This window comes from Pongo pygmaeus, chromosome 7, assembly GCF_028885625.2.
Source record: "Pongo pygmaeus isolate AG05252 chromosome 7, NHGRI_mPonPyg2-v2.0_pri, whole genome shotgun sequence".
In the NCBI taxonomy this organism is placed as follows: Eukaryota; Metazoa; Chordata; class Mammalia; order Primates; family Hominidae; genus Pongo; species Pongo pygmaeus.
Window position 1 is genome coordinate 72,533,373 of NC_072380.2, and position 27,001 is coordinate 72,560,373.

At 37.8% G+C, this 27,001-nt stretch overlaps 1 protein-coding gene across 1 annotated transcript in view; it reads left to right on the plus strand.

Moving 5' to 3' along the window:
* RAB2A (RAB2A, member RAS oncogene family) overlaps nucleotides 1–27,001 on the plus strand; it is a 102,804-nt gene that overhangs the window by 35,680 nt on the left and 40,123 nt on the right. The window contains exons 2-3 of the mRNA XM_054499519.2: nucleotides 3,745–3,816; nucleotides 16,865–16,932. Of these exons, the coding sequence (XP_054355494.1) occupies nucleotides 3,745–3,816; nucleotides 16,865–16,932 (140 nt within the window). The remainder of the gene's footprint in view (nucleotides 1–3,744; nucleotides 3,817–16,864; nucleotides 16,933–27,001) is intronic.

Genomic DNA, 27,001 nt, shown 5'->3' on the forward strand with positions numbered 1-27,001 from the left:
TTTATGGGCACAAATGTATTTGTCTTCAATAAATTGTGCTGGGAAAACTGGATAGCCATGTGCAGGAATAAATTAGACCTCTGTCTCTCACCATATAGAAAAATAAGCTCGAAGTGGATGAAAGACTTTGGTCTTTCAAAACTAGACCCAAAGCTATAAAACTACCAGAAGAAAATATTGGGAAAATGCTTCAGGACATTGGTCTAGGCACAGATATTATGGATAAGTCTTCAAAAGCACAAAAAGCAAACAAAAAGGCAACAAAAGCAAAAATAGACAGATGGGATTATATCAAACTAAAATCCTTTACAGCAAAGGAAACAATCAATAGAGTGAAAACACAGCTTTTAGAATGGGATAAAATATTTGCAAACTATTTATCTTACAAGGGATTCATATACAAGGAACTCAACAGTAAAAAAAAAAAAAATCTGATTTAAAAATGAGGGAAGGATCTGAATGGACATTTCTCTAAAGAAGACACACAAATGGCCATCAAGTATATGAAAAAATGCTCAACATCACTAATCATCAGGGAAATGCAAACCATCTCAGTTAGAATGGCTATTATCAAAAAGACAAAAAATAACATGCTGGTGAGGATTCAGAGAAAAGAGAATTCTTACACACTGTTGGTGGGAATTTAAATTATAGTCACTAAGAGAAACAATATCAAGATTCCTCCAAGAACTAAAAGTAAAACTACCATATGATCCAGCAGTCCCACTACTGGGTATTTATCCAAAGGAAAATAAATCATTATATCAAAGTAGTGTTAATATCTGCACTCCCATGTTTGTTGCAGCACTATTCACAGTAGCCAAGATATAGAATCAACCTAAGTGTCCACCAGTAGATGAATGAATAATGAAAATGTGGTAAATATACACAATGGAATACCATTCAGCCATAAAAAGGGATGAAATCCTGTCATTTGTGGCAACATGGGTGAGACCGCAGGACGTTATGTAAAGTGAAATAAGTCAGGTACGGAAGAGTAAATACCGCATGTTCTCATATCCACAATAAGTAATAGCTTAAAAAGTTGAGCTCATAAAGGCAGAAAGTAGAATTGTGGGTATTAGAGGCTGGGAAGGGTATGGGAAAGGTGAGGATAGGGAGTGGTTGGGAAATAGGTACAAAATTACAGCAGGAATAAGTTCTCCTGTTGTACTATAGGGTGACTGATTAATAACTTATTATATATTTTCAAATAGCTATAAGAGAGGATTTTTGAATGTTACCAACATAACAAAAAAATGATAAATGTTTGAGGTGAACAGATATGCTGATTACCCTGATTGATCATTACACATTGTGTACATGTATGGAAATATCACTGTCTCATAAATAAGTACAATTATGTGTCAATTAAAATTAAAAAAAAATTTTTAAGAACACGGAAACGAGGTGTAGTGGCACATGCCTGTAGTCCCAGCTACCTGAGAGGCTAAGGTGGTAGAATCTCTTTAGCTCAAGAGTTTGTGGCCAGCCTGGGCAGCATACTGAGACCCTACCTCTTTTTAATTAAAAAAAAGAGGAAGAAGAATATGGAATCCTGAAAATGAGGAACCAAAGAAATAAGCATTTTCTGTATTTAACCAACACTTAGTCAGAATGAGATTAGTATTACTAGAGTGATACATATTCTCTCTTGTGACGTGGGAAAGGGTTTTCTGGTTCTTCTATCACTTAAATGATTACCAAACCCTTAGATGATTCTTGAAGTCCCTCAAGAAAACTTGTGATTTCTAACTATATATATCTTTTTTCTATACCATATGAAAAAATTGGGGATGTTAAATAATTGTTCACCTATTTTGAACTTTCATACCTTTTAAAAGATAATTTTTCTTTCATGCTAGGTTTTGGACTTAGAGCAAATTCCTTTGGTATGCTTGATAACTAACTCTTTTAACTTAGAAAAACAGTTCTTTTGTCTTCTGTCCTACACCTGAAAGTCTGTTCAAAAGAGTTAAAAATTGGATAAAATGAGTTTGACTTTGGGCTTTTTGTAATAGAACAAAGAAGAAAACTGTAAGATCACATGTTTTGAAATTCCAGTTTCTTTTCACTGTCATTTCTTCAAAAAGATTTTCTCCATCCCAGCCAGGCATGATGGCTCATGCCTGTAATCCCAGCATTTTGGGACACTGAGGGAGATGGATCACCTGAGGTCAGGAGTTTGAGACCAGCCTGGCCAACATAGCGATACCCTGTCTCTACTAAAGATACAAAAATTAATCCGGCATGGTGGTGTGCACCTGTAATGCCAACTACTTGGGAGGCTGAGGCAGGAGAATTGCTTGAAGCTGGGAGGCGGAGGTTGCAGTGAGCTGAGATCATGCCGCTGCACTCCAGCCTGGGTGACAGAGCAAAACTCCATCTCAAAAAAAAAAAAAAAAACCAAACAAAAAAAAATATTTTCTTCATTGCTTTTGTCTAAATTAAGTATCATTTGTTTGTTTTTTGAGACAGAGTCTCACTCTGTTACCTACCCTGGAGCGCAGTGAGTGGTGTGATCATAGCAGCCTTGAACTCCTGGGTTCAGACTATCCTCCCACCTCAGTCTCTCAAGTAACTGGAACTACAGATGCGCACCACCACACCCATCTTTTTTTTTTTTTTTTTGTCTTTTTTTGTTTTAAAAGACTGTCTCCCTATGTTGCCCAGGCTGGTCTTGAACTCCTGGGCTCAAGGCCTACCTTGGCCTCCCAAAGTGCTCGGATTACAGGCTTGAGCCACAGCACCAAGTTTGTTACCCTTTCTCATAGCACTCTATTTTCTTTCAAATCAGTCATTATAATTATTTCAAATTATTCATATACAGTATATTATTTCAGTATTCATTTTGTTTAATTTCTCTACCTGTACTAGACTGTAAGCTCCATACACAGGAACCATGTTGGTTTTCCACACTACTGTATTTTCAAGTCCTAGTGCAGTGATACTTAGCATTCAGTAAAGACTTTGAGTAAGTGAGTGAATGAATGAATGAATGAATGGTGACTGCTTTTAGTATTTTGTAGAAGTGCAGGATGCTTTCAATTAAGCAGCCTTTGTCTAGTGTGAGGATGAGAAAATGTTTCTTAGAGGACTTAAAAATGAGTAAGAAGGGGGTATGGTATTCAGTATCCAATTTTCCTTAGAGAGCAAGTAGGATGAATATAGAAAATTTTCCTTTGAATTTAGAAATGTGGAAGTTATTCATGACCATAATGGGGTCAATTTTAATAGAGTGAAGGAATGCAATTCAGATTCCATTTGCCTGTGAAATGAATTAGCGAGAAAACAGAGCAAGGAGCTTTTCGCAGAAAGGCAGATCTCAGACACTTATTGCTGGCTTATTTGTTTGTTCATAGGGGAGTATGATAAAACGAACTATTACTATGCTTTAAATATTTTCACTGTTACACAAAAAACAAAATTTCACAAAAACAGTACTGTAGTAGAGGCTACCAGAAGGACCTGGTTAGTTGTCGTCTGTGAGTTTAGCTGCCACATTTATCTTTCACATTGAAATATTGAATGTGTAAGAAAGGGTGAAAATGTACTTTAGATTGGTTTACAGCTTCCACCTAAATCATTAGTCCTCTTATTTTGCAAGAAATTAGAGTACTGAGGAAATCATGGTAGATTATTCACAGTGCACCAGAAACCCTGGCTGCCTCTTTTCCATGTCCTTTTTGTAAAGTATCTTAATTTCTGTGAATTTTGTCTCATTTATTTTTTTTTAACTTTCAGGTGTTGGTAAATCATGCTTATTGCTACAGTTTACAGACAAGAGGTTTCAGCCAGTGCATGACCTTACTATTGGTAAGTTTTATAAAAGGGATGAGAAGCATTGAAAGTTTTGGACAGTTTAAGTGGAAAATGCTAGAAGGTCCATTCTACTAGTGATGATGCTAAAATCAGTGAAACTGGATTTGTTGTTATGCCATTTAGTCTCTGTCACTTTTTAAAAAATATATGTAGTAAAAATAAATATTACCCATCTTTGTAGAAGTGGTTAGCATGCTGAAAGACAGTAGTTTTTAAGATGTCAATTGTAATTAACGATGAAACAATTAAGGGACAGTATCCAAGCATGATAAGAGCAGAAACTTTGACTCAGCTTGCTGGAAGTTAAATCAAGTCTCTGCTGCTAACTTGCTGTGCAAGCCACTTCCCCGTTTCATGTCTCAGTTTCTCTTTCTGTTCAATGAGAGTAGTAGTACCAATCACATGAAGTTACTGTGAGCAGTGAGTTAGTAAGTGTAAAGCATTGAAGTGCCTGGCAATGTGGAAAGGGCTCTAGACTTTCCCATAATTATTAACTGAGAAAAAATACCAGTGGGCATTTTGTATTTTCCTCAGTTGTAAGGAGTAAATGAAATAGCTACTGGTAAGAAATAGTCAACAAATATTAGCTGTTATTATTTAAAATAGTGATTTTCCATTGTATTAATATGCAAAGGAAAATATTAAGATGAGTGAAAAGCTAAAAACTTTAGGTAATCTTACTATTTCGGGTTTTTATTTGTTTAAAAATTATATTCTGAAAGCTGAAGAATCTAGCTGGATTATTCTTCTGTAGCTGTAGCCCATTAACAACTAGAAATTAGTCAAATATGAAGACAAGAGATAATTGGAAATCTAGTCATTCTTTACAACAAATTGCTTAATGAATCTTTTTAGCCACTGCTTATTTTCTGCCAACATTATTAATTTACTATTTATAGCATGTTGATCCTTATGTTCTCTGTTTTTAAAATACCAAATCAGACATAGAGCTCATGAATCACATTATTAATTAATAGTTTTCAACCAAGCTACAGGTATAATACTTTGTGGATATATTGAAATCTTTTGTTAGCAACTACTGTCATTAAGATTATCCGTATTCTATTTTACTTTTGATAGTTTTAAGTGTATACAATAATGATGGGTGAAACAGGTAACTCATGCTGGTCCTGATAACTTTGTTTTAACATTTTGTTTTGTTTTTTGAGAAAGGGTCTCGTTTTGTAGACTAGGGTGGGGTGCAGTGGTGCAATCACAGCTCACTGCAGCCCCCAAATCCTTGGCTCATGATCTTCCCATCTCAGCCTCCCAGGTAGCTAGGACTACAGGCGTGCACTACCATGCCTGGGTAATTTTTTGTGGTTTTGGTAGAGACAGTGTTTTGCCTTGTTGCCCAAGCTGGTTTCGCACTCCCGGGCTCGGGCGATCTGCCGGCCTTGGCCTCCCAAAGTGCTGGGATTACAGGTGTGAGCCACTGCACTGGCCTGTTTAATGAGCTTTCTTCACCGCCCTCTCTATAAGATTTGCTCTTTGCTTAATAGGTTTGAAACTAGCCAACTTTAGACATGACTCTGTTCTAAGACAACTGGCGAAACAGTTGTTTTTAGTATAGGATACTAAACAACAGTGTTCTTCCTTTTCTTCAGATCTTATGTATAAATTTCTAAGTTAGTATGGCACACTGAGTGGAGAGGATGGACCTGAGCCTGCTGTCAGAAGTTGACTTAGGCCAAGTGTGTCCAACCCGCGACCTGCATGGCAGCCCAGGACAGTTTTGAATGAGGCCCAACACAAATTCATATATTTTCTTGAAACACTATAAGATTTTTTTTTGTTTTTTGTTTTTTGGTTTTTTTTTAGCTCATCACCTGTCAGTGTTAGTGTATTTTATGTGTGGCCCAAGACAGTTATTCTTCCAATGTTGCCCAGAGAAGCCAAAAGATCAGATACCTCTGCCATAGGCTATACTTGTGGGGAGAGATAAAGGAGTAGACCCAAGAATTGTTTGGAAAACTGTAACTCATATAAACTGCCAGCTGGCTTCACACTATGTTTGCTAATGGCAGGCACTGAGAAATAGGAGTCTGAAAGAGAAGAAAAACCGAGGATCTTTTTCTCCTTGGGTTGACTGTGTATTCTCCATTCCTCTGGCTCCAGCCCCTGCCTGGCAGGCCCAAGTGGTCTGGTTCCTGAGCTCTGATAACCTTTTTCCCTCTCGTCTTTCCAGCCTAGGGGTGGTAGCAGCTTCCTGCTGTTTGTAATCTCTGGGTTTATACCCCATCTCTTCTTTGGGTTTTTGGGGGCTCTTTCTTTACTGTAACCAAGTCCCTACATTAAATTCCCTATGCCCTATGTACTTAAGTGTAGTTTCTGTTTTTCTGGTTGCACTGACTGGCATACCATTTTTTTTCTGTCTAACTTTTACAGTTGGTTGTAAATGACAAAAATTTTACCTAGATGGGTTTAAACAAAAGGACAATTTATTATTTTAGTATTCAGGTGTGTCTCAACGTGAGGGCAGGGAGCCAGCTGGGTCAGCTTGGAACCAGAGCTCAGAGCTCTTAAGGAGGGAACACGGGAAATTCTGTTTCTCAATCTCCCATCCTTCCCTCATTGTCTCCCATTCTCTTCTCATGCCTGTTTCATTTTTCTCTCTCCCTGTTGACCATTGTTTTTGATTTCCCTGTCTCCACGTTGGGAAATAGCCATTGTCAATAGCTCCAAAGTTCATATACCATTCAGGAGAGCAGAGATTCTCTTTAACTCAATTTGAAGTTTCCTAGGGACGAGAGTTCATTGGCTCAATTTGGTTCAGGCTCACTTATCTCTTGGTCTATCCACTCTTTTCATGGGCCCAGAATCACTTTTATACAACACGGTTTCCAAACTGGTAGTCGTAGGAGCAATCTGGGTGAGTAGTCATACATAGCCACTACCAGAATTCCCTCACACCTAGCTATTCTAGCTAGTCATCATGTCCTTACCTTTTGTCCCCTGTAATGATCGGTTCTCTACTCTGTTTATAAACCATTGACTCCTGAGCTCATGATTCTTCTCAGTCTGCCTCTCTTGCTTTCTCTCCTACTTTTCCCTAACACATATAGACACTATGTGCCGTCAAGTCTTTGCTGCATGCTCCTCCCTCAATACTTAGTACTTTTTCATACCCTCAATCTTTCTCTTCTCAGAGGATGCCATTGCTTGACATCTCTGCTTATTACAGTTCTTTTCTGAACAACTGTCCATATCCCAAACTATAACTCCCATTTAAAGGAAGTAAGATTTATATACCCACGCTTATGGAGAAATGTTGTTAACAGGAAAGGAACAAGTACTGTATAGGCACACAGTTTCAATATAATGCTCAGCACCAATATGGATTCTTAGTAGCTCATGCATTAGAAATCCATTGTCCTAAAAAGGCAAAGTAAATTTTATGGAAGATGAATGTAGGAAGTCCCATCTTTTTACCTGCTGTGTGTTAAGGGAAACTACACCCAGTACACATTCATAAAATGGATTGTTTTTTGTTGGGGTCATAGTCCAGCCATGGCTTTAGCAACAGTCTGTTATTATAGAACGAAGATGGTAGCTATCATGAACTATTTTTTTAAATTGAAATTTTATTTTAGATCCTATAAAGTGAATGTAAATGTACTCTATACATTCACTATGCAGAGTCTCAATATTTAAGATGTTTCAGGATATCTGAGGTAATGATACTTAAAAAAATTACCTGAAGCAAACAGAATATTTAGGATCATAAAACTGTTCTCAGAATACTGATGGGTGCTTAATGTTCATTGTTGATAATGATAATTACATTGTTTATACTGAAAACCATTTTTTAAAGTAAAAGCCGACCCAGTTGGTCTTCCCCTGGAAGAGGAAGAGTAAAGGGGTGCTTCTTGCCACTACAACTTATGTAGAGTTGCATATATACATTGAAAGGGTATTCAGTACCACCATTCATTCAGTCAAGCTAAATATAGGCCAGTAGAAGCAGTATTGTTAATGCATGTTTTTGCCTTCGTTGGCCCAAGGCCTACTTAACATTTTTAACACCCATCACAGAAATTTATTTTTCAGACATAAAAAAAAAATTAGCAGATTATTATCACATATTTTTAAAAAGAACATTAGAATTTTTGGTAAAATAAGTAGTATCTTGACTCTGCTGCATACTTGCTTTTGCTGGATGACTAAATGAGGGTGAAAAATTTAAGGTTGGTTTCTGACTAAGAAGGTATTAAATGATAGAAAAGAGAAAATAAAAGACCATAAAAGTTTTAAAAAGCCTCTATGCAAATATTCTTTAACCTTTGACTATCTTTGAGTCAGAAACAGCTTATAAATAGCTTCATGGACACAATTCAGAAGGTTCAGACTAGAGCCTTGCTCCTCAAAAGATGGTTCATGTGCTGTTGCGCTGGACCAGCAGCAGCATCAGTATCACGTGGGAGCTTGTTAAAGAACCTACTGAATCATAATTTGCATTTTAACAGGATTGCCAAGTGATTCATATGGGCACTGAAGATTAAAAAGCACTGGAGTAATGGCTTTTAAGTATTGATTACCCAGCTGGAAATACACTTTATGTTCTTTGCCTTGTGCACACATCCTGGCCTCTCAGTGGCTTTACTTCTCCCCTCTGCGTGATCTTGGTTCCACTCTGCTTCAGCTACTCCCTCCCATAGTTTCTCTCAGAACTCATCATTACCAATATCTGGAACCACTTCAGAATTTAGTTTCATGCATTTGACTATTTGACTTTCTATCCCATCCTTCCTGCTCACTTTCTTTAGTCCCTAATTACTAACAATTTTTTTACCTCATCAGAATTATGCCATTGATTCTACTATCTTTTCACTCTCATCTCTCTTGTGTTCCTACTTTCCTCCTTACCCAGATTCAGCTTTAATTGCTGTGCCCTTATAATCATTCCTGCATGCACCCACAGTTTTCTTGTCCCTCTCATGCTGTATCATAGTCTTGTGGCTAAACCATAGGTTAAATCCAGCCATCTATTCCTGACATTTACAGCTAGACATCTCTGGAGAAAAGCACAGAGCCATGCTAACTAGTCTCGTTTTAATTTCTTGGACACTCACATCAAGTAAATCCTTAGTACTACCTGACAATTGTACTTTTATTTCCATTATATTCACCCTTTAGTTTCCTGTAGAACGATATCATACTTTCTTGCTCTTTAAGCAAGATATCTTTGCTGTCTTTGCTCTCAGCTGATAACCTTGGTTTTGGTTTCACTCAGAAAATAGAGGCAAGTAGAAGAGGATTTTCACAGGTTTCCACCACTGCATTGACTCACCTACCTGCATTGTGCCCTATAAACTAAGCCTTTCCGCTGGTGCTGTGGGTAAACTTAAGTTCTTAGCCAGGGCCTACTGAAGGACACTGCTTTAGTAGTTCTTTTTGCTTTCAGGCATCATTACTTTTTCCCTTTTTGATGGTTATTTTTCATGTCTGTATTTTCTTTTCCAGCTTTTAATCCTTTTCTCTCATATTAGCAAAATTCCACAGAAAGAATTGTTCATATTTTCTGTCTACAGTTTCTACCTATTTTATGAACCCATTCCAGTTATCCCTCCTCCCCCATGTACAGATCTAGCTACTTACTTAACATCTCCTTCTCTTAGATGTCTAATAGACATCTTAAACTGAACATGTCCCAAATAGTTTCTGATTTTTCTCTCTCGAGTCTTAAGATGAGTGTATATGTTCATACCCATATTCATACCCATACCACATTCATACCCATCCTCCCACCTAGATTTACTGTTCTCCTTAACGTTTTAAACAAGTAAATATAAGTAAATAGATTTTCCCCCACCAACAAAAGGTAAGGTCCATGACAGCAGATGGTTCTCTGTTTTGTTTATTGCTGTATCTGCACCTGGTACATACTAGGGACTTTAAAAATATTTGCTAAATATACCACCTACTTAGTGGAGGAAAACTTCATAAAGCTGTACTTGCCATTGCAGGGCTTAATGCTTGCATTCCTATATGTTATACTATTCAGTTATGTTGTTTACAAATAACGCACAGCCCACTAATTCCCACTACATTTATATCACTACCTACAAATGGACAGTTTGACAAATGTTAGTCTAGGGGCTAGGCCATTTATATGTTGATTTCACCTTCTTACCTATCTCTCCCACTTCCTTAAACCAGTCAGCCTATAAGAAATGATTGCTGGGCTCATGCCTATAATCCCAACACTTTGGGAGGCAGAGGCAAGAGGATTGCTTGATGCCACATGTTTGAGACCAGCCAGGGCAACAAGGCAAGATCCCATTTCTACAAAAAGTTTAAAAACTAGTCAGGCATGGTGGCACACACCTGTAGCCCCAGCTACTTGGTAGACTGAGGCGGGAGGATTGCTTGAGCTCAAGAGTTTAAGGCTGCAGTGAGCCATGATAGCACCACTGCACTCCAGCCTGGGCAACAGAGCAAGACCTGCCTCAAAAAAAAAAAAAAAGAAAGAAAGAAATGATTAGTGGGAATGAAAGTATACTTTTAGGACAAAGTAATAGAGTTGAAGCATCATTTCTTCCATCAGGCTCACCACAGGAAATGAGTTTTAAAATATACCTCATTTATTTGGGGTTCAGTTTTCTAGTAACTTGAGTTACTTAGAACAACATTGCCAAGAAGTTAGAATAACAGTTTAAAAGACCTCTCGAACTTCTCATTAAGCTCTCAAAAAGTCTCTGTAGCTGATTTTTTTTTTTTTTTTTTTGAGACCAAGTCTCGCTCTGTTGCCCAGGTTGGAGTGCAGTGGTGCCATCTTGGCTCACTGCAACCTCCACATCCCGGGTTCAAGCGATTCTCCTGCCTCAGCCTCCTGAGTAGCTGAGACTACAGGCATGTGCCACCACACCCGGATAATTTTTTGTATTTTTTTTAGTAGAGATGGGGTTTCACCATGTTAGCCAGGATGGTCTCGATCTCCTGACCTCATGATCCGCCCGCCTCGGCCTCCCAAAGTGCTGGGATTACAGGCGTGAGCAACCATGCCTGGCCCTCTGTAGCTGATTTTTAAAATGTGAAAGTATTTTCCTCTCAGGGTGTGATCATTGTGAAAATGTTGTAAAAATCTGGAGAAAGTTAAATTCCCTGTATAACTTTGGCCCTCCAGCAACCACTGAGTGGTATATGTTTGGTGTGTGTTAGTGCCTTCTAAAGCTTTTAAATGTATTCCTAAACACACACACAAAGCTGTTCTAATTTGCACTCTCCCCGCTGATGTATCAAAGTGCCCATTCCTCCTCATCCTTGCTTCTACTGCAGCTCATTCAGTTTTTAATGTTTGTAAATTAGAGGCAAAAAAATTTTTATTTTACTTTTTCATTCTTTTTTAGTGAGGCTGAGCATTTTTCGTATGTTTAAGAACTATTTATCTTCTCTTTGATTTTACTTGTTATATATCCTTGTCTTTTTTTTTTTTTTTTTTTTGCTACTTTGAATTATTAAGGGATAACTCGTTTTTTGGGTTTTTTTTTAAACTCAAATCTATTGTGGCTTCCTAGCCTTGCTCTATGCAAAAATTACGTACAATGTCTTAAATATTCTTCTATAACTATAAATTTGCATTCTATTTGGTATGTGGTCATGTATATCATTTTCTTTTTTTAAATTTTATTTTATTTTAGATATGCGGGTATATATGCATGTTTGTTATATGGGTATGTTGTGTACTGGTGGACATTGGGCTTCTAGCATATGCATTACCCAAATAGTGAACATGGTACTCAATAGGTAACTTTTCATCCCTTACCCCCTTCCCAAACTCCACTTTTTTGGAGTCCCCAGTGTCTGTTATTTCCATCTTTATGTCTGTGTGTACCCATTGTTTAGCTTCTACTTTATACGCAAGAACACGCAGTATTTGATTTTTTGAGTTAGTTCACTGAGGATAATGGCCTTCAACTCCATCCCTGCTGCTGCAAAAGACACGATTTCATTCTTTTTTATGGCTGCTATCTCTTTCTTTAATCCCTATATAGCTTGTGGCCTCACACCATTAATTAAATAAGCCATTCATTCTTGTCCTGTTACCTTTGTAATACGTTAAACCCCTGTATGTAAGCAAGCCTGTTTGAGGGTGCCAAAATATGTTTTGTTCATCTTTCTTTTTTCTTTTTTTTTTGAGACAGAGTCTCATTCAGTTGCCAGGCTGGAGTGCAGTGGTGCAATCTCTGCTCACTGCAACCTCCGCCTCTTGGGTTCAAGTAATTCTTGTGCCTCAGCCTCCCGAGTAGCTGGAATTACAGGCACGCACCACCACACCCAACTAATTTTTGTAATTTTAGTAGAGACAGGGTATTTCCATGTTGACCAGGATGGTCTCGATCTCCTGACCTTGTGATCCGCCTGCCTCGGCCTCTCACATCTTTTTTTTCTATTTCATGAGGCAATATCATACTGTGGTAGTTACTGTAACTTTGTAGTGTACTTCATACCAATTGGTGTTCTTTCTTTCCCAAGTTTTCTTAATCATTCTTGTGCATTTGTTCTTCCAGATGGAACTTTGCCAAGTTGCTAGATTTTTAGTGAGGCTTTTAAATTTGAAAATAATTTTATTCAATATATGGGCTAATTTGGAGATAATATATGTTTTTACAGCATTGATTACCTGTTTATACACATGTTTTCATTTATTCAGACTTTCTTAAATGCTGTTCAGTAAAATTTTACAGTTTTGTTCATATAGGCTTTATGCTTTTTTAAGTTTGTTTTGAGATTTTATAGATTTTGTTGCTATTGTAAGTAAATTTTTTTCATCATTGTTAAATTATTTTGCATGTTCTAGGTAGACTGTTTAGTCCTATCTGTAAGCTATAATTTTTTCCTAAGCCAAAATCTGTTTATCTTAGTTTTGTTACTCTAATTTTTGACCAAAGTCTCTAGAATAATTTCCAAATTGAAAATATTATAATATTTTTCTCAGTATAATTTGAATTATTCTAGTGTTTTACCATTAAATATGGTGTTTGCTGTTTTGTTTTACATAGAAAATTGAGGACATTACTTTTTGTATTTAGTTTTCCTTTATTTCTAGAATTAGGAAAAATCAGGCCACCTTCCCTCAAGTCTCCATTTTGAACTTCTGCAGTGTCTAGGTTCCAGGAACAGGAATGGGGGATAGGAGTCCATATGTTACCATGCTGGTAAGGAAGGCTGTTTGCTCTACATCTAGCTGTGCTCTTTGCTTAGCACCCCACCTAGTACCACAGCAGCCTGGAAGTTCTAGCCTTGACATTACAAGGAGACCTGAATGGGCATGCCCCAGCCTTACTTAGGTAAGGAGCCACATTCTGCCTCTGCACATATCTGTACCAGTGATTACCTGGCTCTGACAGATGGTCCTTTCTCACAGGGGCTGTCATCATTAGTCATGCGGGTGGTAGTTTAGACATTCTAGTGCATAATATGGAATAATAATAATTATACCTGACATATTAAATACTTACTGTGTGCCAGGCACTGTTCTATTTTGTATGTAATCATCCTTTTAATCTTAAAAAAAAATCTCATGAGATAGGTATTATGAATACCATTTTACAGATGAGAAAACTAAGACAAAGAAGGGGCTTAATAACTTGCCCAGGGTCACACAACCTAGTAGATATTGATTATGAATGTTCAGTAAATGATGCAAGGATGACAACGATTGGAGACAATTAGAAAGTGTACCTATTCAGAGTATTTGATTGTGGAAGGTTGGAAGTGAATAACATATCTGAGAAAATAAGCATCGCTCCCTAACAATGTCAGGTAAATAAGGTCTTGACTTTGACTCCACAGAAATTTATCTAGCAGCCAAATTGACTGTTAATTGAAAATGGATCTGGAAAGAGGGTGTCAAAGGCATAGAGAATAACAGTTTATCACATTAAAAAAAAGAGAAGGAAACCTTTCTAAATGAGATTCTCAAGCTTGTATACATCTAAGGAAAATGATTTTAAAATGTTAATATTCCAGAGAAGAAATCAAGTTTTTGGTTTCTATATTTGTTTCTGAGGCTTCCAAGAGACTAGGATTCAGTATTTTCATTTGCCACATAGAATTAAAGGGTAATTGGACCCAGTTATGGGAAGGTAAATGGGAAAGAGTTATATTTCTGAAGCTGAAATTAAAGTGTGTTTGTTTTTGCTTTGATAGGAAAATAGAAATCATAGTTTTTCAGTAATCAACAACACTTGTCAATTTTTCCTTTTGTGATGTGTATTTTTTTCCCACCAGCATTTTTTAATCTCATGACTAAATATAATACAATAGCCTTTTAACTGGTCTCTTCGTTTCTTGTTTTTGTTTGTTTGTTTGTTTGTTTTTAAATTATCCATCCTGACCTGGTTGATAAGTGAAGTTAAAATGTCTATTGTATTATGACATATTCCTGGTTTAGAAACATTCTTGATGTTTACTTAACAGGTTTATTTAAAATTGGATGTATTTTTAGAGGCAAAATCTTTGTTTAAATATTTTAAGCTTCATGACTTCTGTCTGCTTACTTTATTAATTGTTTTTGTTTTTGTTTTTTGAGATGAGGTCTCACTCTGTCACCCAGGCTGGAAAGCAGTGGCACGATCATGGCTCACTGCAGCCTGGAGTTCCCAGGCTCAAGTGATCCTTCCCCACTTCAGCCTCCCAAGTAGCTGGGACCACAGGCACATGCCACCATACCTGGCTATTTTTTAAATTTTTCATAGAGACTGGGTCTCCCTATATTGTCCAGGCTAGTTTCAAATTCCTGGGCTCAAGCGATCCTCCTGTCTCAGCCTCTCAAAGTGTGGGATTACAGGCCACACTGAGCCACTGGGCCTAGCTGATCTGCTTAATTTGAATAAAGAGACAAACTTACTAGAACCCAATTCTAGCTAAGGTAAGCAAAGGGAATATTCTAGAATGTCTGTAGTTATATATGGAACCTACGGTAAGTTGGAAACTTGGTCTTGGCATTGGGCAGGAACAAAGCATCTTGGAGGCCAGGAAGCAGAAACTGTTAAGAGCTATCCTGCAGCAGGAGCAGTTGTGTTAGCTTCTCATCTGCTCGGGTGGAATGGTCACAAGTCAGTTTCCGTATCTTTAGCCCTCTGCCCAAGATATCAATTCCAGAGAGGGAGCGTCTGCTTGATATTGCTAGCCTTGCCTTTCTTACCTGCTCACCCTTGGTATCAGCAGCATTGATGGGTCTGTTTCTAGTTTGTAGTTGTTTTTTGTTAAATTTGACATTATGAGCAATGTAGATAGTTTTGGATTGTGCTTAAAAGCCAGCCCATCCCTGACACTGGAAGGAAAAATAAAATTTTTCTCTCTCTTTCTCATTTGTAGGTAGAAACAGTAAATTCATGAAAAAGCCTCTACTCTGTCTGATATCTCGCTGACATGTAGAATTTTGTGTTTCAGTATATTCCTTTTCAGTACTATTTCAAAGAACATCTGTATCTTACTTAGCAGCTGGTTTCTTCCCTCAACTAATTTCATTTTTCATGTCATTAATGGGTTTTGTGTATGTCCCTACCCTGTGGTACAGAACAGATGTGAATATATATATTCATATAGATACATTATGAATCTATATGCGTATGTAGATGCATATATATGTAAACACTGTAATGGTTTTATGTGGCATAATTTTTCAATTTTTCATTTTTCAGTCTGATACATCATGACTCCTGGATCACTTTTCTCTAGCTTTCCTGTATTTCTGAGCCTGAGAAACATAAACATTATCTTAGTTTCTTGGTATTCATTAGGCCTGTGGGATGGAATAAGTATAATGTAGAGTAAAAGCTCATCAGGTTTTATGTCATGGGACAAATTACCTTTGTTTCTCACCCTTCTAATCACAGTTGGAGTGTTATGGGAGATGCTGAACTGGAATTCTGACGTTGGGCAGTGTGCTCTTCTCTGGGAAACTAGAAGTTGTTTTTCTGCCAGGATGACATTTGGTTTCTGGGGATCATGTGTGTCGTCCCTTCACCCTGACTCTGATCTAAATACTGATTGAACATACTCTAGGCAGTAATGATTTGATATAAGAGATATACTACTTTCAGAGTTGTCTTCACAACTGTTTGCCCTTCTGAAATTATCCCCTATTTTTCTACTCCTATTTTGATGATTGAATGAGTGCTTACCAAAGATGATAAATGCAAGTTAAAAGCCAAAGTAGTAAACTTGTAAGTGTGAAGTCTGTGTTCCCTTTGACCTGTAATCCTATTTCTTATAATTTGCCTAAAATTATAGTAAGTTGAAAAATGTATGCAGAAAGTTCATTTCAGCATTCACTATTTAGTGAAAATAGGAGAACAACCTAAATCTGTAGCAATAAAGTACCAAATTAGTAAATTATCTGTACACAAAAGAATATTATGCAGACATCAAAAATAATGCCATAGTTTTATGTTTATTGATTTGCAAGGATGTTTGTGATACAGAATAATGTCTGTGATGTATTATTAAATAAAAAGCAAATTGCAGAGCAGCATTTATATGTTCCCATTTGTGCAGAATTGTATACTTATTTCTGCATGTGTATTCATGGAGCACTGTCTGGGAAGTATGTTAAAACATTGGTTATAGCTAGTGGCAGATTTGGAGATTTCTTTCCTTGCTAATTATTCATGGTTGGAACCAATACTATGATATTGAAATATATCTATCCCTTTTAGTGATTTTTATACCATATTAATGTAATTTTTAAGAAATTTTAATATTTAACATTTGTGATTAATAATTATGGCTCTTGGATCTCTTTTTTAATTTTTATGTTACTGAGCCTGCAAAACGTGAAGACCACAGTTGGTTTCTAATATTGACTCTGCCACATTTCAGTATCTTAGTATTTTAATTATGTCCTTAGTTTATGTCTTATTAGCACCTCTTCCTTAGCTTATATGTTTTCTAAGTATAGGAGCTGCATTTGTTAAAGTCGATCTGTATATTACCTAGCATAGCATGTCTTGGAAGTAAACATTCTGTTTTTAATCCTTGAAAGTGAGATATATTCCCACTAATTTTGTAACAAATCATTTCCTGCTCTATTTAGGTGTAGAGTTCGGTGCTCGAATGATAACTATTGATGGGAAACAGATAAAACTTCAGATATGGGATACGGTAAGTATAGGAAAAGTGCACTGTATGATCTAAGTAAAGTTATTTTATGAAAGTACATTGTACATTTGTTTTAATGTTATTATATGCCTGTTATGATTTGTTAGACACTGACTTCCTGCAACCGTGAGATGAAATGTAGTGCTGGAGTAGACTGGTTTTTCTTACGCACTATTTTCAATAGATGGGCCCCGGGTGTTGGTGTTAGTGAGCATATCTGAGTGAATGCTCACGTTATGTGGTCTAAATTGAAATGCTCTAGAAACTGTATTTTTAAGAGAAACAATCAGCATGTCTCAAGTACACATAGGAAGTAAAATAAGAATATCAGTATTATACAATAACTTATTCTTCGGGCTTATTATTTTAAATGTTTTAGTCCTAACAACTTGAAGTCACGTTCTCTTAATCCAGTATCCTAATTCTGTCATACCCTTGTTCATTGAGTACCTATTATATGTCATACAATATTGTTTTTAATGGTGATTCCTCATCTGAACCACAATATACAGAAAATGATTTGAGTGACTATTTTCTGTATTCTCCCATGTTAGATGCATAAAAGTGAAGTTACTGTATTATATACATTGGGTGCCTTAAGGTAGCAATTTTCAAACCATTTTGTTTCAGAACTGCTTTATACGTTTAAAAATTAATGAAGACCCCCCCCCAAAGAGCTTTAGCTTATATGGCTTAAAGGTATTAATATTTACCATATTAGAAATTAAAAATGAGAAACTTATCAAATATTCAATCATTAATTCATTTTAAATTAATAAATTACTTGTTAGGGTAAATAATACAATTGTAATGGACACTGTATTTTTCCAAAACAAACAACTACATTTTTTCTAGTGAGACTAGTGATATCTGTCTGCTTAATAGAAGACACTGGATTCTCATATCTGCTTCTGCACTGAGCCTTACATATGTTGTTTAATTGAAGTATATTAAGAAAATCCAGCCTCACACAAATAGTCAGTTGGGAAATGGAGGACCACATGGACCCTTAAAGTCTGAGGAATTACCAGGATCCTGGGATCACACTTTGAGAACCACTGCTTTGGGCATTAGGAGTTAATTCTTCACAGAACCCCAGTTGAGAAAACCTGAAAGGTCTCCTGTTGTGTCAAAGACCATATTCTCTAAACCAGTAAATGAGACATAAAAGAAGGGGGATTTAATCATCATATACCCGTGGCCTGTTTTTCTCCAGTCACTCAGTCTTAGTTTCTCACTTGTCATGTGTAGTAGCCATTGAAAGAAGGAACCTGAGAGAACATCCAGTCTCACAGACTGGATTCCCTAGACCAAGCAAGTTGCTGAAGGCTGCTGTGGGACCTGGGTTTCCTGATACTTCCTGTGTGTCACAGTTGTCCCTTAAATGATAACCCTACATCTCTGTCTTGCCCTGTGCTTGAATTGTCCACTCGACTATGGGTTCTTGTGCTTTTTTGCCTCTTCTTCCTCAGTGAAGAGTCATACTTTTACTATTTCTCAGGTATTTCCCATGTGAGCCTAAAGCATCTCAAAACTTTTGATTTGCATTCTCTCAGGCAGCATCTCAAAACTGCATGGAAAAGAGGAAAATAAAGTACACAAAATCCCTTTTTTCCTAGAGATTTAAAATTAACAATCTCCAACCAAAAAGAAATATTTTCTACTTCTGTATTAAAAGAGTTTCTCTCTTCTTGTTTTTGAGACAGGGTCTCACTCTGTCACCCAGGCTGTATTGCAGTGGCGCAATCATAGCTCGCTGCAGCCTCGGACTCCTGGGCTCAAGCAGTCCTCCCACTTCAGTCTCCTGAATAGCTAGGACTACAGGCGTGCACCACCACACCCAGCTGAGTTACTGTCTCTTATTCAGAACTAATTTACATAAACTAAGTTACTCTTTTTAGCTGATAACCTTGTGTAACACACATCTTTGCATTGTGTAGTGTGAACCAGACTACTGTTATTCTTCAATAAACATATTTTTCATTCCTTATACTTTTGCATGAATACTTGCATTGCTTGAAGTGCCTTTTTTTTTTCTTTTCCATTTAAGGCAGCTAAGATGTCAGCTCTTTGGTGAAGCCTTTTTGACCCCCATCGGAATAACTTATTCTTCCTGTAATATTTTGTGCATATCTCTCTTGTAGTTCTGATCCCATTGTCGTAGCTTTTTGTTCACATTATCTACCCTTCTCAGAATAAGCATTATGAGAGAAGGATCCACCTATGTCTTATGCAGCTTTGTATCCTGCATTCTTAGCTTGGTGACTGATAATACAGTGTTTGGTAAATTTTACTGAATGAATGAATGGAGAATCTCATTCTGTCTAAGCAACTTGTAGGGTCACTGGATGTGCTCAGGAGATATCTACTAAAGTACATGGTTTTGAAAAGGAAAGGTTAATATAGTAATGATAATTACGTGATATTTTAGGCATAAACCACTTCATTGTCTGTAGGTTATTTTAGTTTATTCACTTGTTCTTCTATTCTTAAAAGTAGTCCCTTAAATAATCTTTGTTTTTTGAAACTAGAGTAAGCCATTCATTTCCTAGTTGTCTGTTTTGTAGATTAACTCGTCATGCATTATTTTGATAGAAGCCGGGTTTTTTGTGGGTTTTTTTGTTTTTGTTTTTGTTTTTTCTTGAGTTGATTTCTTTGGACAACAATAAACTTGCAAAAGAAATCTAAAATAATTTCTTATGCTGGCCAGTATGAGAAAGGAAGAGAAGAAAAACCCTTGTTTGTGTTCCTTTAGGAGGGCAGAGGGCTCATTTTCTTTCCTCTATTTCTGAGAGACACTGTGGTCCCTTTAAAGACATCATAACATCCAAAAAAGAATTTGACCACTTCCAACTTCTACATGGAGAGCTCCCAGAACCAATGGCCTGTTCCAGATTTAAAGGACTGTTTAAAATAGTTTAACTTATTTCTTTTGGAGGTTGTTTCTTGAGTCTTTGTCTTACAGGTTTTCCTCTTCTGTTTTTTTTTTTTTTTTTTTTGTGGGGGGGGTGTTTTGTTTTGTTTTTGGTTTTGAGACAGTGTCTTACTCTGTCGCGCAGGCTTAAGTGTAGTGGCATGATCACAGCTCACTGCAGCCTCAAACGCCTGGCCTCAAGCAATCCTTCCACCTCAGCCTCTTGAGTAGCTGGGAGTACACATGCATGCCACCATGTGCAGCTCATTTTTAAAATTTTTTGTAGAGATGGAGTCTCGTTATGTTTCCCAGGCTGGTCAGGCTTTTCTGCTTTTCTCTTATTTTCCTTGACTTTCTTCTTTCTTTCATACCCAACTTCCAAAACTTTTTAATAAATGTAATCTAATACACATTAAGATTGGTCTCACACTTAGTTTATATCTGAGTGAAACGGGATTTTCCATACCATTAATGTTTTACAGTGTGTCTGTACATTTGGATAGCCAGTTGCATTTTTTGTAGCAAGGTTTATATCTATTCATGACCCAAGATGTTTACAAAACCATCCTAGAGTCCTTCTAGGGAAAATTAGCCAAATGTTATTATTTGTTTTATCAGCCTTATAGAAATGAAGTTTTCTTAGTATCTTAGGATATTTGTCTTTTTTTTTTTTTTTGAGACGGTGTTTCACTCTTGTTGCCCAGGCTGGAGTGCAATGGTGCAATCTCAGCTCACCACAACCTCCGCCTCCTGGGTTCAAGCGATTCTCTTGCCTCAGCCTCCCAAGTAGCTGGGATTACAGGCATGCGCCACCACTCCTGGCAAATTTTGTATTTTTAGTAGAGATGGGGTTTCTCCATGTTGGTCAGGCTGGTCCCGAACTCCCGACCTCAGGTGGTCCATGCCTCAGCCTCCCAAAATGCTGGGATTACAGGTGTGAGCCACTGCACCTGGCCTACAGGATGTTTGTCATTTGTATCTTCAAAAAATTTAAGGAGTTTTCCTTGCAAAATTTTCACATCCACCACCTTTGCTTTCTTTTGCCAATAGTGAGAATAGCTGCCAGCAGATACTCCTTGGAGGACTGAAGGCCGTCAATCAGTTTCACAGCTGGAAACAGTGATAAGAGTCTATCAGTGCCTCCCTTAAAGCACTGACACTTGGCCCTTTACTGAGTTACTTTTCTTTCATTTATTAAAAGCGAAAGCCAAACTGTAAATATTCTTCTTCTGCCAGGGGAAGTCAAAGAGGAAACATACGTTGCCCCCGGTTTCTGTTCATTGGCAGAAAAAAGGCAGAGGTGTATTCTCACTGTTAGACCCTGGCCAGCCATTACTGCCTTGTTCTGCTCTTGTTCTTTTTCTCTTACTTTTTCTCTTGCCTTCTATCCCTCTTTCAGTTGCCTTCCAGCATATCCAAATACATTTGATTTCCCAGCCTCTCCAAAAAAAATTGTAATATGGATGTTTTAGTTAAGTTCATTTATCCACTCAGCTTCCCTAGAAATATTCCTATTTTACATGTCTTATATCAAGTCAGTGAAACTTTTGACCAAATTATATGAAAACTAACATGCTAAAAGTTTCTTCTCAGCAAATCACAGGCATTTTTTTTCTCCTTTGAAAAACATGTTACTTTATACCCTTGACGTATTATTTCTAAAAATTGAATATTATTTTGTTTCAATGCATCAGTAAGGATGGATGACCAGATGCAGTGAGCCAGGGAGAGGACCTGGAACCCTGAGGGCTGGAAACAATCCTGCCTCCACTTCTGCCTTTCCTCTCTGCTCCCACTACTGTCACTTCCTCCCTCTCCCCCACCATCCCTCAAGCCGAGAGTTGAGGGGCTTAGAGCTCCAACTGTTCTGCCTACTTAGGCAGCAATTCATCGACATTTTTTTTGAACAACTACAGGGACAGGAAACTGTCTTAGACATTTCATTGTACTTTAGCAATTACCTCCCACCTGTGGTCTCCAGTTTTCCTTACATGGCAGCACTAAAAGAATCTGACATCGGTGATCATATCCTATTTTATCCTTTTTTTTTTTCTCGTTTTTTGAGACAGGATCTTGCCCTGTTGCCCAGGCTGGAGTGCAGTAGTGTGATCACAGCTCACCACAGCCTCCACCTCTCAGGCTCAAGTGATCCTCTCACCTCAGCTTCCCTAGTACCTGGGACTACAGGCACACACCACCACTCCCAGCTAATTTTTTTTTAATTTTGTAGAGACGGGATTTTGCCATGTTCCCAAGGCTGGTCAGAAACTCGTGGGCTCAAGCAGTCTGCCCACCTTGGCCTCCCAAAGTGCTGGGGTTACAGTGTGAGCCACTGCGCCCAGCTAAGCCTTTTTTCCAAAGTAAATATCCTCAAATTTTTTAAAGCATTCAACTTGTGCTGTTTTTTCTAGGTATTTCCACCCATTGTTACTTTTCTCAAGATCCCACAACTAACTAGTGCAGGTTGACTTTTTCACCACCCTTGCTGTGGACACTAAGACAGCCTAAAAATCACTTTGATTCTTACTGATCTTACTGTCACCTGGAATAGAAGTTTTGTACATGCATGTAGATTTCAAAATATTTCCTCTCAATGATAGCAGTTCCTTGAAAGAGGTCTAAATTTTTTTTTTTTTTTTTTGAGACGGAGTCTCGCTCTGTCGCCCAGGCTGGAGTGCAGTGGCGCGATCTCGGCTCACTGCAAGCTTCGCCTCCCGGGTTCACGCCATTCTCCTGCCCCAACCTCCTGAGTGGCTGGGACTACAGGTGCCCACCACCATGCCCGGCTAATTTTTTTTTTTTTTTTTTTTTTTTTTTGTATTTTTAGTAGAGACGGGGTTTCACCAAGTTAGCCAGGATGATCTCGACCTCCTGACCTCATGGTCCACCCGCCTCGGCCTCCCAAAGTACTGGATTACAGGCGTGAGCCACCGTGCCCAGCCGAGGTCTAAATTTTTAAGTTGAGTCTTTTAAGTAAAGTACCTGAGATTTAATGCTTGGGCAAGGGACAGTTTATTTGGCTGTTTAGAAATCCTTCTTTCCTTCTTTTGGTTCTCATCTGTGTTCTACATAGCTGGAGCTGTTTGATAAATAACTAGCAATGCAAGTAAGAGAAGTATTACTGTAATATTGATTCTCACAAATCTTAATTTTCTCACTTTATTGGCTCTTTGGGATCAAGCCAGGTAACATATTTGAGTGCCTACTATAAATATAGTTTAGTACTCTGAGTTGAAGCTATCCGTCAAGGATAACTGAAGAGGAAAAAAGATAAGCATTTGAGTAGTATGTTCATTGTATCTAATCAATAGTATTAAAACCAAATGACCACATGAAAGTGCTTTTGGATTTGTGAGGAGAAAAGGATAACTATGGGCTGTGGTAGACAGGCTTTCCCAGCTTTGTGAAAGAATTAGGGGCTTGAGCTGGTCCTCAAAGGAAATGGAAATTGGATAGGTGGAGAGAGAAGAAAATAGTTTTTCAGGCAAGGAGTTAAGCAGAGGCACAAAGGCAGGAATTTTCAGAATATAGACAAGATATCAGTAGCAAAAAATGGACTTCTATGAACAAGACTTTGATTGAATAAGAAAAAATTCTTGTGAGACAAGTAGAGGTCTGATTCTCAAGAGCTTAGGACTTTAATTCAGGATATTTAGAGATTTTTGAACTATAGCTTAATATAATATGTATAAAGTTATATTTTATGGGAGTAGAAGAGGAAGAAGAGGTAAACATTACTATTAGTTGCCAGCCTGGTTACTACAAATACTGCTATTCATCAAAAGACTCAGATGCATGGGAAAGCCAGTTTAAGGGATTCTTTATCTGGCAGTTAGAAATAAGTTTTAAAATTATGGTGCAAAGGATCAATTTTGATTTAGCAATCCTCACATGAAAGATGAAGGTGTAAGACTTCTTTTGCACAAATGTTCCATGACTCTGATTTAATATTAAGCATCACTAAACATGAGCATGTTTTTATCTCTTAGGCAGACTTGTTCTGCTCTACTTTTTTGCATCTCTGAGTATTTTGTGAATGGTTTTTTTTGTTGTTTTGTTTTGTTTTTGAGACAGTCCAGCTCTGTCACCCAGGCTAGAGTGCAGTGGCACAATCTCAGCTCACTGCAGCCTCCGCCTCCTGGGTTCAAGTGATTCTCTTGCCTCAGCCTCCAGAATAGCTGGGATTACAGGCACATGCCACCACGCCTGGCTAATTTTTGTATTTTTTGTGGATGGGGTTTCACCATGTTGGCCAGGCTGGTCTCGAACTCCTGACCTCAGGTGATCCATCCGCTTTGGCTTCCCAAAGTGCTGGGATTACAGGTGTGAGCCACCACACCCAGCTAATCTTGTGGATTTTTAAATAAATCTAACAGTTATATTGTGAGCCAAGAGAACTTACTGTCCACTCTGGCCACTCCACCCCAAGTTTGTTTTGTGGTGCTGTTCACTTAGGCAATCATTCCTGTTTGACTAAATGTGTTTTTCTTTACACGCTAAGCTAATATTAGGAATCTCTTACTATTAAATACAAAGAATTTTGTATCCTGTTTGGTTTCAAGCTTCCAAAATCCCTTTTAACCAATAGTTTATAGTGAAGAGGATCAAACACAACATTTATAATTCCTAAGTTAAATTTTTTTTTTTTTTTTGAGATGGAGTCTCGCTCTGTCACCCAGGCTGGAGTGCAGTGGCGCAATCTCGACTCACTGCAAGCTCCGCCTCCTGGGTTCACGCCATTCTCCTGCCTCAGCCTCCCGAGTAGCTGGGACTACAGGTGCCCGCCACCACGCCCGGCTAATTTTTTGTATTTTTAGTAGAGACGGGGTTTCACTGTGTTAGCCGGGATGGTCTCAATCTCTTGACTTCGTAATATGCCTGCCTTGGCCTCCCAAAGTGCTGGGATTACAGGCGTGAACCACTGCGCCTGGCCCTAGGTTAACATTTTTGTTTCACTTAAAACAATATAGGTCAATCCGAGTTTGGTTAGGTATATGTTAAAGTATTTTTTTTTTTTTTGAGACAGTCTCACTCTGTTGCCCATGCTAGAGTGCAATGGCACGATCTCAGCTCACTGTAACCTCCGCCTCCTGGCTTCAAGTGATTCTCCTGCCCCAGCCTCCCAAGTAGCTGGGATTACAGGTGTGTGCCACCACACCTGGCTAATTTTTGTATTTTTTACTAGAGACTGGGTTTCACCAGTTGGTCAGGCTGGTCTTGAACGTGATCTGCCTGCCTCGGCCTCCCAAAGTGCTGAGATTACAGGCGTGAGCCACTGCGCCCAGCCTAAAGTACTTTTTAAAAATCAAATTACTTTGCTTTAATATGTCAAGGTAGTTAATCTTTGGGCTAACTTTATGCGGTTAGTTGTTATATAACAGTTTATTTATAGTTAGAGAACCCATAATAAAAAAAAAAAAACTTCACTGGGCAAGATTTATTTCAAGGCTACCAATATCGTTACCAAAGAGAATAGGCCAGAGTTGTGATGGTTTTCAGATAAGTAAGGTCTCAAGAATTTGTAAACTATTCTGAACACTCATCTTTATTTATTATAAAATAATCATAGATCTTAAGATGCATAGCTACAGTCATAGTCTTCAGTGGTAATTGTGTTTTTTTATTTGCTTGAGCTTTTGTTTAATGTTGTAGTGGGCAGAAGTCTAGATTCAAATGTATTGTGTAAGTTATTTCCATATTGGAATGTGTTTTGTTCTTTGCAAAACAGTTCAGAAGGAATGAGAATGGTTATAAAAGTTTGCTTTTCTCCTTTTCCTAAATTTATTTTGTCTTTTACTCTTTACTGTCTCTTATCTAGGCTCTAAACTGGAAGTTGTAGATCTTATAGTAGTGCTTTTCTAGCAATGTGTTCATTTTAATTCATCCCACAGAATGTCCCTGGAGAGATTGGTTTAAAGGACTTTTGCCTTTGCTTGATGATCAGCCATGGGCGATATTAGAGCTATAAACCTGATTTTTATTTTGAACTAATAAAATATGTGTCTTTTTTGTATTACAGTAGTTCCTTCTTATCCATGAGGAATAGATGCTAACACCCTCAGTAGATGCCTGAAATTGCAGATAGTGCTGAACTCTATATATACTAGTTTTTCGATCCCATAACAGAGACGGCTACAGTTTACGCATCCCTAATTTGAAAATCCCAAACTTCTTGAGCTTTCACATGACACTCAGAGGAGATGCTCTTTGGTGCATTTTGGATTTTAGTTTTCAGGTTAGGGATGCTCAACTGATAAGTATAATGCAAGTATTCTAAAATCAGAAACACTTCTGGTTCAAAGCATTTCAGAGAAGGAGTGCTCAACCTGTACTAAGTGACTACCAGGCAGGTAGTGTAGTGTATACAGTGAAGATAGGCTGGACAAAGGGATGATTCACATCCCCAGCAGGAGGAGCAGCAGGATAGTGGGAGACTTTTATCACACTACTCAGAAGAGTGTACAATTTAAAACTTAGGAATTATTATTTCTGGACTTTTCCATTTAATATTTTCAGACTGCAGTTGACCACCAATAACTGAAACCTTAGAAAGCAAAACCTCAAATAAGGGGGAATTACTGTACCTAACACAGAGTCCTTTCTTGGTACATAGGATTTACAGTGAAATTAATCCCTAAAGATCTAGTCCTTAGTTTTTCTGTGCTAAGCAGTTAAAGAAGATATTTCCTGCCATTGTGCCTTCAGAACAGTGAATTTGGCTGGGAACAGTGGCCCACACCTGTAACCCCAGCACTTTTAGGAGACCAAGGCAGGTTGATTGCTTAAAGCTCAGTAGTCTGAGACCACCCTGGGCAACATGGTGAAACCTGGTCTCTATAAAAAAATAAAAAATAATAAATTTTAAAAAACAATGAATTTAAAATAAAAACAAAGTATCTTCTAGTTTTTTGTTGTTTTGTTGTTGTTGTTGTTGTTGTTTTTCTCTTTTCTTTTTTTTTTTTAAAGACACAGGACCTCATCTGTTGCCCAGGCTGGAGTACAATGGTGTGATTGTAGCTCACTGTAGCCTTGAACTCCTGGGCTCAAGTGATCCTCCTGCTTCAGCCTCCCAAGTAGCTAGGACTGCACATGTGAACCACAACACTCAGCTAATTTTTAAAATTTTTTTGTAGAGATGGGGTCTCGCCATGTTAGCCA